Source organism: Balaenoptera acutorostrata, chromosome 14 (genome assembly GCF_949987535.1).
Source record: "Balaenoptera acutorostrata chromosome 14, mBalAcu1.1, whole genome shotgun sequence".
NCBI lineage: Eukaryota > Metazoa > Chordata > Mammalia > Artiodactyla > Balaenopteridae > Balaenoptera > Balaenoptera acutorostrata.
In genome coordinates, this window is record NC_080077.1 from 80,198,572 (window position 1) to 80,216,826 (window position 18,255).

An 18,255-nucleotide genomic window follows, 5' to 3' on the forward strand; every position below is an offset into this window, starting at 1 on the left:
TAAGACAGTCTTCATGTTCCTTTTTTTTTTATTATTATTGGAGTATAATTGCTTTACAATGTTGTGTTAGTTTCTGCTGTGCAACAAAGTGAATCAGCTATATGTATACATATATCCACTTCCCTCTTGGACCTCCCTCTGCCCCTCCCATCCCACCCACCTAGGTCATCACAGAGCACTGAGCTGAACTCCCTGTGCTATACTGCAGTTCCCACTAGCTATTTTACACATGGTAGTGTATTTATGTCAAGCCTAATCTCCCAATTCATCCCACCCTCCCCTCCCCCTCTGTGTCCACACATCCATTCTCTATGTCTGCATCTCTATTCCTGCCCTGCAAATAGGTTCATCTGTACCATTTTTCTAGATCCCACATATATGGGTTAATATACAATATTTGTTTTTCTCTTTCTGACTTACTTCGCTCTGTATGAGACTCTAGGTCCATCCACATCTCTACAAATGACCCAATTTCGTTCCTTTTTATGGCTGAGTAATATTTCATTGTATATATGTACCACATCTTCTTTATCCATTCATCTGTCAATATAGCAATATTGAAAAGCAATTTGGCTGGATATAGAAATCTGTTTTTGCAAAATTTATTCTCTCAGAACTCTGCAGACATTTCATCATCACTGGAAGGTGATGAAGTACTGATGAAAGAAACATCCCCTACTGATCCCCTTGTTGAAGGTAATCTGTTTTATTTTTCTCTGCATCAGTTCTTTCAGGATTTAAAAAAATAATATATCCTGGAAATAAAACAAACAAACAAACATGATGGGCTATATTTATATGTATGTCTTTTCTCATTATTTGGCCTACAATTTCTAAGTGCTTTCAATAAGTAGACTTTTCAATGAGTAAACATTTTCTTCAGTGCAGTAAAGTTTTCTTCATTTGTATCATTGATTATTGCATGTCTTCTGGTTTCTCTCTCCAGAATCCCCATAGATCTCTCTCATCTTTCTTTCCTTTTCATCTCTTGCTTCTCTTTCTCTATATTCTAAGATATTCTTAATTCTGTGCTTTCTATTACTGATTCAGTATTCTGTGGCATTACTGCTTTTTCTTAATTAATTCTAGAATGGACTTGTGTATTGATATTTTAAGGCTTTCTTGCATTCTTGTCTCATTTAAAAGTCTCTTGGAACTCTGGCTTCACATTAAACAATCACTCCCATCGATCTCCCTTAGTTTCATGCTCTTACACATCTTTTTGGATGTATCTAGCAATTCTCAAATTTCCTTTTTTCTTTTAAAAAATCCTTCTCTGTGCTATTTTGTTAGTTTTTAGATGGACAGTATTTTTTTCTCATCATAGTTTTAAAAATTGTATTCTATTTGGATTTTCCCCAGTTTACTCATGAAAATTCAGATTACCAAAGTTAGACTCACAAAGTTAATTCACAAATTATACCTAACTTCTCTTGATTTGTAATATTCATTCTAGCTCTTGGCAGTTTAACTTCTGAGTTGGACATAATATCACTTATAGGTTTTAAATATTTATAATTAGAATATGTGCTATTAATACTTGAGAAATATTTTGATTTTCTCACACAAAACAGGCTATGTAAATACCAATTATAATGAATATACAGGAAAGGCTGATAATCATCAGACCAGTATAGTCATGCAAGCTGTTAAACATATTGAATTTACTGTATTTTATCAAGTCTAAGAAGAACATTTTTTTCCATATTTGAGCATCTCTGAAATAGGTTGTATTGTATAATTACTGGGGAGAGTCGTGATGTGGTTGTCACTCACTACTTGTTTTTACACATCTTGAAAAAAAGCTAGCAGAATATTGCCTTGGAGAAAAATAGCAGAGATAACAGTGCGGTACTCTCATGAAAATGTTGTATTACTCATGCTCTGGGTGACACAGATGATGAAGTGTGAGAGAATATGAAAATTGATGGCATGTTGGAAGTGAATCAGAAGACTGACATTCTTAATATAAATTCATGAGTATGCCTCAACCAATTAATTTCATTTTTTTAATGTATGCAAAAAAGTGACATATAAGTTAAAAATCTAAATTTCCACATGTCTAGAGATCTCTTTCAATGGGGTAACATAAAATTCTAAATAATAAGGAAGCTCTGTGAATTTAATTGGTGGCATTTTTTTTTTTTTTTTTTAGTGATACATAAAATAATGGTTCTTTTTACCATTGATGACTTCTTAGATTGGATGAAATGTAGTATACTTCCACATTGGTTGGTAGTTCTCATCTAAGCCCACTTAGTGAGGTCTTCTTTCCTACCACAGCTACTCAGACCTCTCAGCTCAGATCTTTCCACAGCACAGCAGTGGGCCCCCAAAACCCTGCTCTAGCATGATTGCCTTTTCTGACTAGTTGAAGCCATTTGCTCCTGTGAATGAACCTGAGACTTTTGACAAGGAACAGTGAAATGTCTAACATCCGTGATGTTTGAAAAGTAACTACTAGATGGGGATACAAAATCAGAGCTTTCCAAAAAGCGTGCTGTGAAAGGGTTTTAGCTGTATGAAGGAGTGATTCTTCAGCCTTCAGGTGGCTATGTGGCAGCAGAGACCCTGAAACTTACTAAGCACTGAAACTAGGTACAAAAATAATAACACATTGTTCTCCCCCAAATATTTCAAATGAAATGAAAATTCATTTAGGTATTCTGTTTGAAACTCAATAGCTTAAACTTAACATAAGCTCAATGAAACATCCCTTCAAAAAGATGTTTGCATAAGGGATTTGAGGTACTCTTAATTAAGGAATTCTTAAGCTGTAAGTCCTTATTCAGTGAAACAAAAAATTTAATACACACATTTGCACACAGAGCAAAGTACTACAACAACAATAACAAAAACACCCTGCAAAAACATCCAGGAAAAAAATGTCCTTCCATTGGGACACAAAGAGACCGAGACGTGATGAAAGTATAGTCTAATAAGAATAGGAAATTGAGTATAGAACACAAATTTGATAAGAAAGTAAAATTTTCCAGTAAGAGAAATCAACACTTTAATCTAGAATTTCCCATTCAATATTGAGAAAAAGAACATTTCAGAGGGACTGATCCAATCAAATAATCTTTACTATGTAGGAAATACTGATAAAAAAAATTGTTTAGCTGTTTCCATAACCCTGGTGTCAGAAATCAGCCTTTATAAATCCACAGAAGGAATCTGGAAAAGTTGTATGAAAAGCTGATAAAACCCAGCTTTATCCTCAGACTTGATGAGGAGAGCAGTTAGTTTGGGCATTGGCAAATCCATGAAGCAAATCACGGCTGTAAGGTACCTGGCATTAAAGAAAATATGACTTAGCTTTTCTTATGACTATTGTGTTTTCCCTAAGCACATGGAGTAATTGCATAAAAAAGGAATATGTGTCCAAGTTCAGTTTTGGCAGCCAAATTGATTTTAAATTCATGTAAATTGAGATATGAAGAATAATAACAAAAAATATAAAGAAACCATTGCCCGCTGGATGGCATGGCCATAGAGCAGCTGCCTCTTATCACAGAAGAGATACCAGGAGCACAATCACGTTAGTATCCCTGTCAACAGCAAATGCCTCAAGGAAATGAAACAGGCAGCAATCATCAGCTCCTCAAGGAAATACATTTCCTTCTCTGGGATTTTAGTTTGTCTAATTCTTCTTGCTTCCACAGTATTTCAGCCTTTCTAGTTGTTACTTTCAGAATGTTGACCTGTCACGGTCTACATTTTATTCAGAAGCAGAACCCATTTCTCAGAATTTCCGAACTTGGAGCGGATTCAAATTAGTTTCTACAAGATGATTGAAGCTTTAAAATGGAATCCTCAAAAGGTATTCATGATTGTGTTTTCAACAATGTGGAGAAAGCCTGTCTACAGTGAAATAGATGAAAAACGTCAACACACAGACAAGAACCAACAGAAAAAGGAGAGTCGTGATGGTGTCCGGAGTGAGGATTGTTCCTAAGGCTTGGCTGCATTCCTTCCTGGTCCGAGGTGGCTGGCGGCTCAATTCCTCTCTTGATTTTGAGGGGCCCAGCTCTCCTTGAAACAAATTCTCCTTTTTTGTTTTTAAGTATGATTAAATTGGTTTTCCATCACTTGTAATAAATGTCTGAGTTAATACTATACTTCATACTATTAAATGCACTAAGGACTTCCCTGGTGGTCCAGTGGATAAGACTTTGCCTTCCAATGCAGGGGGAGTGGGTTTTGATCCGCTGGTTGGGGAGCTAAGATCCCACATGCCTTGGGGACAAAAAACCAAACATAAAACAGAAGCAATATTGTAACAAATTCAATAAAGACTTTAAAACAACAAATGTGTTAACACAAATAATAATATTATTGTCATTATTTTAGGTTTTTATTTTTTAAAGTTTACCCTGGATTCCCCCAACTATTTTGCAATAATGATAACAGCTGTGGCATTGTAATGCATTCAATATGTTTACCTGACATAATTTCTCATCCGTTTCTAACTTGATGCTTCTAATCTTCAGGGGCCTTGGAAATCACATAGCCAAACATGTTAGAAGTGTATGTAAAGCAAGAAGAAGTGAGATCTGATGTAGAAAACAAACTTATGGTTACCGGGGGGGGGAAGGCAGAGAGGGATAATTTGGGAGATTGGGATTGACATATACACACACTACTATATATAAAATAGATAACTAATGAGGACCTACTGTAGAGCACAGGGAACTCTACTCAATACTCTGTAATAACCTATATGGGAAGAGAATCTGGAAAAGAATGGATACATGTATAACTGATTCATTTTGCTGTACACATTGTACATTACTAACACAACATTGTAAATCAACTATATTCCAATAAAAATTTTAAAAATTTTTAAAAAAGAAATAAGATCTGAGTGGGGCTGGGAGGAGCTCTTTCATGCATAAAGGGCAAAAATTTTAGTACATAGGAACCTAGATTCATTTTGTTTATATTCCTGGTTTTGGCAAGTTCTTAGTAGATGAACTTGCCAAACTGCTGATATCTGGTTGATAAGATGTCCTTTAAAGAACTTTTATCTGAATAATTTTCTTTCAAGGAAAAGCCCTCTTTTTTTTTTTTTTTTTGGTTAAGTCACTGACTGACCCACCGGTGGGAAAAAAGTCAATTACATTCAACAGACTTAGCAATTCAATTTTTTTAGGTTTTTTTTTTTAACTGATATTTACATTAACATGGTTAAAAATGGAGAACAGGGAATGTCACTGTATTTAACGTATTTCTTCCAAACAAATTTTAAAAGCTTTAATTTATTGTTTTGATTTTATTTAATGCATGTGTGTGTCAGGCTTAGGGGGAAGTGATTAAGGATGAGAAGACAGGGAAGGATAATGAAGAGGAGGAAAAAAAAAGGTAGATGAGATAGAAAAGAAAAAAAAAGCAAACCCTGAAGGTAACTGAATGAGACCAGGAAAGGAAGTCAAACTGTTTGGGCTGTGGACTTAAGAATATGTGGTATGTGGTATGTGATCACCTAACAGTACTACTTAGGAAGTGATAATTAACTGGCTAAACATAATCACGGTGCACAATTCTCTACCTGATTTTTACCGTTACCACCACCACCCCCAGAAAAAATGTATAGGCACCTAACCAAAGACTATTCTGGAGATTTAAATAGCTGTCAACATGGATGCCACTTCACAAGTGAGATGAAATAAAGCCACAGGCAGGACGGTTAAAAGGGCTGCCAGTGCTGAGTTGCCTGGCTGACTGGGTGTAGACTATTGGTAAAGAGGAGGACCTTGAAATTAGAGAGGCCAGTTCTATCATTCTCCAGCTGGCTGGCATTGGCAGACTTAAATTCTCTAAGCTTCAGCTTCCTCATCCAGAAAATGAAGATGACAATGACAACTGCTAGTGCTGTTATAGGAATTAAGTGAGAGAATGTATGTGGAGCATGCAGTATACGGTTTAGTTAGCACACAGCCCTCAATAAAAGACAATGCTTATTATTAGTTATTTACAGATGAAGAAGCAATAAAATAGTTTGGCTTGGATTTTTGCAAAACTGGAAAGAATCACACAGTGATGCAATTTTTCCTGGTCTGAAAATAAGGCAAAACCCAACTTCTATTGCTTCTTGCCTTAAGCCAGTGGACAGTTTCACTATTAAATTCTTGGATTTCATTTTTTAGGAGAGACTTCATCCTGCACAGAACTGCCTACTGGTGGCAGCAAGTTGTTCTCAAATTTGGTGGATTCACTGGCATTGTTTTCCTATTCAATGATTTCTTATTATTGCCAAACCCTGCTTTGTCCCAAAAAAAAAAAAAAAAAAAAAATCAACGCTCTTCTCCCCCATGCAACCTTGCTTATGTTACTATAAGCTTTAGGTTAGAAATTATCTTCTAAGACCTAGGTCTTCAGTCTGGTAATACGTGACTGAAATCTAAGTTGGGAGCTGACTCTTTTACTAGTTGGAACTGGGCTAGCTTTGAACCAGCAGTAACCTACCTGTTGTGGGTATCTGTTGGAAGTAGCAAAGTGGCTGTTACTACAGACACAGGCATTAGAACATGTCTAAGTTATATATACGTGCTCTAATTTTTGTCTGCATTCTTCTTTAAATGCAGATATAGCTTATACAATATTTGTATTCATACACAAACACATAGCAGAGTTACTAATTCTCAGGCATTAATTTATGCCAGGCTGGCACTTAGAGAATAAAGCACCCATTTTTATTATTTGGCTTAAAGACCCCTTAAGGAGCATACAACACATAAGTACAGTGACACGGACACCAAATCAAAAGCCCAGTGTTGGGTCAATAATGTGGAGAGGGATCTGAGCCTCAGAAGGTCTGGTAAACGCCAGAGGTTGTCTGCAATAATTGTATGTATACATCTGTATGTATGTAAATGTTCATTTATCAGAACATCTCCATAGTTTCAAGCAAGACATAAGTAAGAGGTAACTTCCATTACTACCAGTATTCTTCTTAAGGAATAGTTACTGGAAGAAATTTAAGAGAAACCTAGAAACGGGCTACCACCATGCATGAGGATGTACAGAGCTCATGGTCGTCTCCTGCTGCCCATTTCCTGGGTGGAAGTTTAAAAAAAAAAAAAAAAAAGCAAGCAAACAATAAAGAACATGGCCATAGATAGAGGAAGCAGGATTTGCAAGAAGTAGCTTGCCAGGTCCTCACACTTTGTGCTTAGGGACTGCTTGCGGATTTTTCAGCTGGTGGGGATGGAGCGTGTGAAGTTGCGCTTTGCTTTATCAAAGGAGCAAAGCGACGAGAGCGTGAGTGCTCCAGGTTTTTGGTTTGTTTTTTTTTTTTTTTTTTTCCTGCAAAGCAAAGATAAAATTCACAAGGAAGTTCTTTGCTCCTGTGCCCTGGAGTTAAAGTCTCTTTCTGGGAAACGCAGGAAAGAGTCTAGGGATGCTGCAAGCGCACAGACCAGAGGGCTGGCTGGCTTCCAGCCAAGCCACAGCTGAGCTGCAGCAAGTTCTACCGGGCGTCTGTGGGGGCTGCGTGGAGGTGGAGGGGGCTTGTCTTCAGTGCGTCGGGTCTCCTTAGCGCTGCGCGGCAACCCCGGAGGACCGCGCCTCGTGTTTCGCGGCGGCAGCAGCGGCAGCGTTTCCTTCTAGCATAGACTCGGTCTCTTGGAGGGGCGACTCTTCTGTGGTCCCTCTGCAGCTCACCACCTTCTCAGGCTGCGTGTCTAATCACAGGCGTCGCTGCGGTTGCGGCGTTACCCTCCACCGCCCCAGCTTCTGCTGAAAGGCCCCCCCCCCCTTGCTTGGAGTTGAGGAGGGGAGCACGTGCATTCGCAGTTTCAGTGCCCGGTAGTCAAGCAGAAGCTCAGTACCCCAGCTCGGTTCCCTCTTGCCCCCTCCAGCTGAGTCTGTGTCGGCTGAATTTCCTGCAGACTTGAAGGGACGTTGCCCAGCGCGGCTGCGGACTGCAGAGCGGCCAAGGGACCCTCCTCCGCAGGGGGGACCCTCCTCCGCAGGGGCGACCCTGGCAGAAACGACTGTAAAGATTTCCTGGTCTCTGGAGTGTTTCACAAACATGCACTCATGTGCAAATATCTATATTTTATATGTTTTTAAGTGCAAAAAAAGAAACAAGGGAGCCAAATTAATGAAGGACGGTTCTCCACTAAATTCTGCCAAAATCCCATCCGTGTGATGGCTGGGTGTGTTCACGCAGATTCTTAACCAAAGGAGGAGAAATCAAACTCCTCCCAGTCGTGGCAGATTGCACTCAGGGTCCGGGACCCGCGAAGCAGCGAAGGCGTGGCTGGAGAAAGCCACAGGTCCTCCACTTCGCTAAAGCCAAGCCCGAGGAGGAGCAATTAAATTGCAAAAGGAAAGGCTGCTCGCAGCCTCTAACATTCCTCTTTGCCTTCTTCCTCCCCGCATCCCTTCAAGCAGTTCTCTCTAACCTTGCCCCCCTCCCCTAAGGTAGCAGGAAAACAGTTTCCTGCCCCCCCCCTCACCCCGCCGGCCCCCAGCAACTACACACACTTTTGCTCCGTCCTGACCAACGCCTCCACCTAGTGGTTTAGGCTCGCCTCCTTCGCTTTCCTTTGCTGCGGTTTCTAAGAGAGCTCTGCAGTTTGCAAAATAAGTAACATCAGGCTAGGGGCCTGATGTAGGTGGGTGGGGTGGAAGGATGGGCAGGACCCCTTAAAATGCGGTGCAAATGACGCTTAAATTTACCGGAGCGATGCTGGGCGCTAGGGAAGGCAGGAAAAGCAAGAGAAGGTGGTGTCTTTATACCCAGCTTGGCTGCTGCAGCCCAGACTGCAGCCAGAGGACGTCTTTGGAGAGTTTCCACCTAAAGAAGTACCCTCACTCTCAAGACATGAATGTGTTTTATTTTCTTCATAACACTTAACGCTATATGAAAGTATGCTAATTATTTACTTGTTCATGTTATTATTGCATGCCTGCCTCTTCTGGAATGTAAACTGCTTGAAAACTGGGTCTGGGTCTACCCCATTGGCCTTTACAACCCAGACGCCTAGAAGAATTCCCAGCATAGAGCAGGCACTAGATTTGTTGCCCGTCTGGTTGGCTTAGAGACTCGGGAATCAAGGGAACTGGGGTTAGGGTTTTGTCACCTTGGGTAAAAAGCTCTTCTTTCAAAGGATCTCAATGACTCTTCTAAACTGCACGGGCCAGATAATCTCCGGCTCCAAACTGAATAATTCTCTTTAAAATGTGCTTGCACTTATCCTGATAAGTGCAATTATAAGGTCGTTTTTATTGAATGCACTCTAGCTGCCAAACACGGAGCTAGACGCTTGGAACTCGCAGTTGGGATCACTTAGCTCTCACGGCTGAAAATACGGTGTCTTTTCCTGGTACTTTTCTTTAAATGTTCTCTGACTTGTACTTCTACTCTACATGTGTTTCTGTTAGGGATGGAGGAGGAACGGCGTACAGAGCACCTGCTCCGGGGTCATGGGTCCTAGGTAGTGGTATTGCTTGGAGCCGCGTAGGGCTGATACCCCGATGTATTTGTTGAAGCCGAAGGAGACACACGGATGATGCTGGTGGTCGTGGTCCCAGAGCCCGTTTGTTTCTTGAATTCTGATGACCTCCTTTCCAGACGGGCTGTGGGAGCGAGCGTGCTCACTGCAAACTCTTTTCCTGAGACACTGAACTGCTGAGCGGCTGGAGTGGGAGGGTGGAGCGGACAGTTTAATTTCACAGTGTGCTTGTGTTTGTGATACTTGTACATTTTTGCAGTTTTTTCTTTTTTTCTCTTCTTTCCTGTTGACTCACAGTTAAAGGGAAGGGATTAAATGGAAAGCACAGATTCCTAAAATCAGATATGAAAAACTAGTTTGTATTGTACCGAGAGTTTATGAAGTATAAAATGCAGTATTGGCCATTTCCTTCTAAGGCGATATTACTGGCGCCTCCTTCTAACTTGGGTGTGGCCCGCAGGGCTGGATAAAATTCCAGAGTGGAGAGGTCAGAGATTGCGGCTGGCTCCACCTAGCGCTGGCCGGGCCTGCTGGGGTCGGGGGGTGGGGGGTGGTGGAAACGGTACTTAGGAGCCTAGTAAGGGACCTAGTAAGGAGCCTAGTAAGGCTGTGCGCGTGCCCGCGGCTGAGGGTGCGAGTCTAACTGGAGGGGCGTGCAGCAAGCGCGGAAGAAGACAGAAGCATGGATAGGACGCCCTCATCCCCGTTCCGGCCAGAACCGCGGCTCCCGGGTGTTCGGATTGGGAGAGGGGCCAGGGGATGGGACCTGGAGCGGACGGCGATAGGACCCGGCGGGAGCTTCCTTGGCGGGGAAGGGAACCGGGCGGGAGGATCGGAGGGAGGGAGAGAGAAAAAGGGAAGGTGATGGGGAGCGGGCGTCGGCACTCGCCGCGCGGCAGGAGTTGCACGGCTTCGGCGGACCGGACCTGGACTCTATAAAAGGAGCCCGACCGCTCCGCCACTCACACGCTCCTCCCGGACCGGCGTATGCCGCGTCCTTCCAGCTCCCCCAGACACCTGCCGCTTCCCCGCCCGCCGCGCCAGGTCCCGCAGACCCGTGCGCCCAGCGGCATGGGTCCGAGCGGCGCCCGTGGGACCGAGGTGGCGGCGGCGGCGCGGCGCGAGCAGCCGCAGCCCCAGCCCCCGAGTCCCACCTCTGGCGGCCCCGTCTCCGCGGGGCAGCTCGCCGGAGTGGCCAGCGCGTGAAAAGAAGGGCGGGCAGAGCTCCGGCGCGCGGCGCGGCGCAGCGCGGCTCCCAGATTTCACCCCGCCCAGCTCTGGCGACCGCGGCCGCCGCAGGAAAACTGCCCCAGCCTGGGGAGGAGGGCGGGAATGCAAGATCAGGACCCCTCGCTGGCCTGCAAGATTTGGTCTCGACAGCTAGGAAACTCGTGCGGGCCGAGTCTGCAGATCCCGGAGCGCCCGGGTTAGGAGACGCTTAGCCCCGAGCAACTGGGGTAAGACCTCCCACCTGGCCGACGGTCCCTCCTCAAACAGAACAGCAGCCTCCTGCTGCAGACGCCCCGGTGGGAGCCGGAGCGCAGCGGGGCTCTGTGGACCAGCCCTTAGCCACCCGGGGCTAAGACGGGGCGTAGAGGGGAGCAGCCAGCGGCGCGGCGGCAGCGACGGGCGCACCGAAGTGCAGGGCACGCGCCCGCCGGCCTCGTCCGCCTCGCCCTTGACCTCTAGTTTCACCAGGGAACCTGGGTGGAGGAGTAACTGAGGAACCCACGGAACCGACTAGCCACCAGGGGACAAGACTCTGGTCCCTTCCTCGTCCGCTCCATGCCCGAGAGCTGCGCTTGGAGAGACATGGAGGAAGCGGGCGCTCAGTGCGCCCCGCCGCTGTCCGTGAGCTCCCAGACCGGGCTCCTTCCAGCCAACCTCTCTGCCGCGCCCTCCCACAACTGCAGCGCCGAGGGCTACATTTACCAGGACTCCGTAGCCCTGCCCTGGAAGGTAGTACTGGTCATGCTGCTGGCGCTCCTCACCTTGGCCACCACGCTCTCCAACGCGTTTGTGATCGCCACTGTGTACCGGACGCGGAAGCTGCATACCCCCGCCAACTACCTGATCGCCTCCCTGGCGGTCACCGACCTGCTGGTATCCATCCTGGTGATGCCCATCAGCACCATGTACACGGTCACGGGCCGCTGGACGCTGGGCCAGGCGGTGTGCGACTTCTGGCTGTCATCGGACATCACCTGTTGCACCGCTTCCATCTTGCACCTCTGTGTCATCGCCCTGGACCGCTACTGGGCGATCACGGACGCCGTGGAGTACTCGGCTAAAAGGACTCCCAAGAGGGCGGCGGTCATGATCGCGCTCGTGTGGGTCTTCTCCATCTCCATCTCGCTGCCGCCCTTCTTCTGGCGTCAGGCCAAAGCCGAGGAGGAGGTGTCGGACTGCGTGGTGAACACGGATCACATCCTCTACACTGTCTACTCCACGGTGGGCGCCTTCTACTTCCCCACCCTGCTCCTCATCGCCCTCTATGGCCGCATCTATGTGGAAGCCCGCTCCCGGATTTTGAAACAGACGCCCAACAGAACCGGCAAGCGTCTGACCCGAGCCCAGCTGGTTACTGACTCCCCCGGCTCCACGTCTTCGGTCACCTCCATTAATTCGAGGGCTCCAGACTTACCCAGCGAATCGGGGTCTCCTGTGTACGTGAACCAAGTCAAAGTGCGAGTCTCCGACGCCCTGCTGGAGAAGAAGAAACTCATGGCCGCTAGGGAGCGCAAAGCCACCAAGACCCTGGGGATCATTTTGGGAGCGTTCATTGTGTGTTGGCTGCCCTTCTTCATCATCTCCCTGGTGATGCCTATATGCAAGGATGCCTGCTGGTTCCACCTGGCCATCTTTGACTTCTTCACGTGGCTGGGCTATCTCAACTCCCTCATCAACCCCATCATCTATACCATGTCCAATGAGGACTTCAAACAGGCGTTCCATAAACTGATACGCCTTAAGTGCACAAGTTGACTTGTCAATTGCAGTGGGGTCGCCTAAGCGGCCTTTGGGGGACCATGCTGTGTCTGGTTCCACAGGTAGGTCGACTCTTTGACTGTTACCGGGTCGGAGTGAGGCGCTCTCTTCTGAGCAAGGGCAACGGATCCTGAGAAGCCAGGACAGCCCTGCGAGAGCTCTAAAGGAGAACTGTTCAAACAGCTGAGGAGGGGGCTCACTTTCTCCCCTCAAAGCCCAGTTTCAGCACCGACCCTGCCGCAGCCCATCGCAAGGGGGGTTGCAACTTTTAGAAAATCGATGATGGAAAAGGGATCCCTGCCCTGCTTTGGTATCATGGATGGTGCCTTCTAGAACCAGAAGTACTTGTGGTTCTTGTCTGGAGCCTGTCTGAGACATGATCTACATACAGCCTGGTAGTACTTGAACTAGACACTAATACCCTGTGTTTGGGGGAGTACTTTGTGTTACAGCTCCGTTTAAGGACAGTTACTTTGGCATCCTTCAGTCTTCATTCAGTTTTTGTTCATTTAAACTTGGTTGGAGAAACTTGTGGATTTGGTGCTTCAAACCCTATGTGTGGCTTGAAGAGCTAACAGCAAAATTCTGATGTTAAGATCTCTATTTTTATTATAATTGAAACTATATGGGGTGGGGGGTGGATGGGGAACATTAAACTGAAAACCAACACCTGTGATTGTTTGTTTTCTGCAGATCTGTAATTTTTTAATTCCTGTGTAGTGATTGTCAAACCTCATTCCTTAACAACTCAAGCAAAATGTTACGTGTGCTAGTGCCAAAGTCTGCAGATTGCTTTTTCCTCCTAATTTCATGTACCTGTCATTTTACGCGATTAGATCCCCAGAAATGGGGGATATGATGGGTGACTCAACCCAAGCTGCTGCTATATTTCTTATTAACGCCACTGATGAAACTGATGGGTATGAGATATATAAGTTCCTTTGCAAGAAAAGTATTTTTAATCCCATTTGAGTGAGCTGTGAAGGAGACAGATGAGATAGGAATGGTTCTTATACAATTCAGGAATGGGTGGCAATAGGAGGATGTATATTTTGACTTGTAAAAAATCTTAAATGCATGAGACTTTTTTCTGACAGTCATTTGCACTCTCCTTCCCATCTGTAATTCCTTTGCGTGCTAACCATATAAAGTAACCAAGAGAACTAGCTCCTTTCTCCAAAAATCTTCAAAATAGTAAAACCCCTAAAAACCATGTTAAAGATAAAAACCTGTTTCTTTTCCCTTGCTATTGAAGTTTGAGTAGGAACAGAGATTATTAGAAAATGACATGCAAGGACTTTCAAAAAGCTTAGAGAAGCTAAAATGGAGCCTGTTTTCCTGTAACTCATGGAACCAAACCTCAGACTTACTGGGCAACCAGGGAACTAACAAGCTTTTGAACCTCAGAAATTTGTCATTGACCTGACACTTCAATGAATATACTATCAGTAATACTTTAAATTTATCTCTTTTTTTTTTCAAATTCCAAAAATACTTAGTTGTTATCTCAAATTCACTCTGAGGACTCCCCGACACAGGGCAAGATCACACACTAATAGATGAAATATGCATGATCTAAATAAAATGGAGTAGCCCCTAAGGATTACCTGCATGGAAAATGAATGTATCTGTGGAACATTTATTATGCCAAAGAAGATTCACACTCCGTTCTTTAGAGAGCTTTCTGCAGTTGATACCTTTTGTCTGCAGTAAGAAGTTGTCTTTGTAAAATGGATTCACTCCCTGCTTGAAGCTCCCCAGTCCAGACTGTCAGACAATAGATGTATTGAGCTGAAGTACACTGCTTCCCTGCTGTGCAGCCCTTTACTCTGGCATAATGACTCTTGAAAATATCCTATTCAAAGATTCACACGTAAACTAAGTACAAAAGAAAATTTTGATCAACATTGACACCTGTCACTGGAGTGAGAGAAAATTGTAGGCATTAGATAATCCTATATTTCTGCTGTATCCCCGTGTCTCTCTGTTCATTTTTTGTGACATTTCTCCTATGGAGAAATCTAGCTTACTACCGAGAAGACTGTGCACAGAGCATGATATTTATTTTTATGTTATTAATATGTTTGTCTTTTTGTTAAGGCTTTTTCTTGGGCCTGAGAAGCAATTAAGCCAACTTCTAGGAGCCTAAGAGGGCAAAATTGATTGAAACCAATAGCCATTTACAAGTGATTTCTTTATAGGGCACCTGCAATGATTGTGTACTCATATTAACAAAACATGGTCAATTTAGTCAAACGGGTTGTTTGCCACTTATAGATGACCTACCTAAATTTTTGCTTGACTATTTGGCTGAATTGACTGGATTGGGGGCATACTGTATGAAGCAGAAGCTTGTAAACCCTTGTAGTTATAAGAGATCCAGACTTCTCATCCACCATTGCACATGATTATGCAAAGTGTATTTTTCATCCTAGGGGTATGTAGTTAAGACTGTTAAGCGCCTTTTCAGTTACTGCTGCCTATAGCATAGTATGGCTTTTTTGCAGAACATTATATGGGAGACGGAAATATTTAACCAGCATAGAAATGAAAATATATTTTCATTAGCTGTGGTAACAAATAACATTTTCCATACTGTTGAACTGCACAAATTTTCACATAAATATATGAATGTATATTCATCCCCAAATACGAATATTGTCTTGTGTTTCTAGGAATTTTAGAGTTTCCTTTTTAAGAATGGACACTGCACCTATGAATGAACAGTTATTGACTTCAACAAATTTTCTACAGACCAATCTTCTTCATTCTTCCTCTCTATTATCTTAGTATTATCTTCTTGCGTCAGGAAACCCTGAGTGGACCGTAATTCACTCAAGCAGCAAAAGCTCAGATTATGTGTATTTGATGGAGTTAATGTGACTGCAAATTGCCTTTTCCACCTTTCAAAAAATGTGTAATTGAAAATGAAGTTTAGGAAAATAATGAAATAAAAGTCCTTTCTTGTGTTCTAAAAAGCATTGGGTGGTAATTCTATTATTATGGAAAGACTGGTTCACTGGATTCTGGGTTGCAATTAGGAGCTTGAGCCTTCAAGAGAGAAAAGTTGATGATAAATGATACTGTGGTGCAAGTACTGCCACAATTTGGGGGATTTAGTTTATATCCGGAGGAAGAATTTAAAAGGAATTACACACAGTCTGCAAAGAGGGCAAGTCAGTTCCACTATCCCAGGGGTTTTCCAGATGAGCATTCTTAGAAGGAATATTTAGTCTCCAGGCTGGGGAATAAGATTCGAAGGCACTACATGGTGCTTGAAATACAGAAAAAGGAAAAGGAGGAGCTGAGTTAGAAGCAGGCCTGGGGGAGACCTAAGAGGAGGAGACCAACCTATCTGAACACTGGAGAAGTAGACAGAAAAAATAGCTTTTGGAATAGGAAAGTTCTAGGTTTGAATTGCACATAGAGCTTGTTATTGCTGTGTGGTTCACGATTTGTTGCAAAGGCTTAGAGCCTATACACGTAAAGCACTTATCAAGATTCCTAACACTTTTTGATCTCTCAGCAGATGATACTTCCTCATTAGCCATGATTTTGTCACGGCCTTCTTTGTGGATGCAGGGCACCTGTAGCAGAGAAAACCTCGAGGGCTATTTGAGAAAGGTTGCACTGGGGAAGACCAAACTAGCCCAAATGAGAGAACCATGGCTAAGCTAGAAGCAACTGAGGCTTGGAGCCTTTCAGACTTACCCCCTGGGCTGGCGACACACAGCCAAGAGGCCAAAAGGGAGCAGGGGAGATGGTTTACTGTGGCTCTGGTGGCCCAGAGGAAACTGCCGAATATTTCATTTCCGTAGCATCCTCTCAGTCATCTTTAAACTCTCTTTTCTCTTTATTGTCTAGAGATTTCCAGTTGTTTCCCAGACTCTGAAGGCCCTCACCACTTCCACGTCTCTCCTCAGTGTCTCATTTTCCACTTCTCTGCTTTTTTCTTACCTATGGAAAGCCATGATAACCAACGATAACGTGTTGATCTCATATGGTTCTTATTTTAGCTGTGCAGGGCTGATTAGGTAGCCGAGGGTTTTTATATTATATCAAAGGAAATTTTTGACCTAAACGAATGGGCAAAAGCTTTCAACTTGGGGCTTCTACTGGAGTTTTCAGATGAGAAGAAGCCAGTAGGAGAAGGGGGCGGGAAGTGAGGCTTCCAAACCCTTTCTCAAAGCCTATGCTTGAACAGTCCACCAGGGGGCAGAGCGCCTCTGAATTGTGCAGAGGACGCAGGTGTTCACCGCTCACAATCTGACTCCCTCTTCCTGGACCCTGCAAATGGTATTAACTTCTCTAGACTCAGTGAACATGAAGCTCCATGAGCCAAGGGATAAGGGGTTTATCATTTATTTAAAATAGCAGCTTTTTCAGAACTGCAGATTCAGGCAGAGGATCCCTAAAATAAAACTAAAGTTTGTCTTCATATTTGCAAACTTAGTTATTTTCTTATTCTTCTCTTATCCTGAAGTAATGCTAAAATCTTAGTACTTTAAAATATTGTGACCTTTGATTAACGTGACATTGGGTGAAGTCAGAGATTAGAATACACAGAATTTATATGCAAAATAGAGAGAACAAATTATTTACTTAAACTTTTTCATCATTATGATTTTTCTCATCACTGTGTTTTCTATTCAAAATTTCATTGGCTTGAAGTTAATATATCCATAGTTCAAAGGTAGAACACTGCCATCTACCATTTAAAGAGAGGGTTGCTTTTTTTTTTTTTTCCACAGAAGTAATGTGTGTTATATGTCAGTTTTTCCCAGAAGGCAGACTTTCCAATCTGTGTAATTTTGGCATTTACTTTAAAAACAGGTGTTTATAAATGTGAGTACAATCTTATGTATCACAAAAATAAATTTCTGTGTTAGGAAAGGATCATATATAATGAGAAAATGAGTGAGGTTATATCATTACCATTCTCCTTAACCGTCACTCCCTAGCATTTTTACTGTCCTCAATGGGGAGTTTTCTATGTGCCATTTCACACGTCTGTCAGTTAAATTAGACTTTCAAAGTCAACATCCATATCTTAGGATTATACTAGGATTTCCAGTGCCCCCTGAGAGAGACCCAGTCCCTGGAGTTGGGCCAGCTGACAGAGAGATTGTCTTAACACCACTGCAAGTATAGTTTGTAAAAGAAAATGCCCATTTCTTCTTACTTATTTGCACATTTTTCAAAAGATAGGAGAAACGCTTTTCAAAACTGCAAACTGGAAATCTATATAACAAGAATGATCTTATAATATTTCTTGTACCTAAAGCGAGCAGATGGTGATATAAGGAGCCATTTATGGCAAATGCTTAAAAGAATCTACACATGGCTTGTTTAAATGATGCATGAAGTCATGACTCACATCCTCCCTGACTCTGTAGGAACATTCCACACATTAGCCTCTGACTGGTCATCCCATATTGGTATAACCAGTTGAAATTTCAGGCTATCTTTTACTCACAAGTGTGGTGATAGAGCAGTGATAGAGCAGCCCACAAAGGGTAGGTTACTTGGTCCAGAGGCTGTGCCCAGGGTACTTTTTTTTTTCTTAACATCTTTATTGGAGTATAATTGCTTTACAATGTTGTGTTAGTTTCTGCTTTATAACAAAGTGAATCAGCTATACATATACATATATCCCCATATCCCCTCCCTCTTGAGCCTCCCTCCCACCCTCCCTATCCCACCCCTCTAGGTGGTCACAAAGCACCAAGCTGATCTCCCTGTGCTATGCGGCTGCTTCCCACTAGCTAGCTATTTTACGTTTGGTAGTGTATATATGTCCATG

At 43.4% G+C, this 18,255-nt stretch overlaps 1 protein-coding gene across 1 annotated transcript; it reads left to right on the forward strand.

Annotated features, from left to right (window-relative positions):
- The first annotated feature begins 11,247 nt into the window (after nt 1-11,247).
- HTR1B (5-hydroxytryptamine receptor 1B) lies at nt 11,248-15,419 on the forward strand. Its single transcript, XM_057528144.1, has one exon. It carries the CDS (start codon nt 11,250-11,252, stop codon nt 12,447-12,449), a length of 1,200 nt encoding a protein of 399 aa, XP_057384127.1. The 5' UTR covers nt 11,248-11,249; the 3' UTR covers nt 12,450-15,419.
- Nucleotides 15,420-18,255: the final 2,836 nt, after the last annotated feature.

What these genes read in the sequence shown, in the direction of transcription:
- HTR1B (XM_057528144.1), top strand. Translation starts at nt 11,250, where the DNA reads ATGCCCGAGAGCTGCGCTTGGAGAGACATGGAGGAAGCGGGCGCTCAG.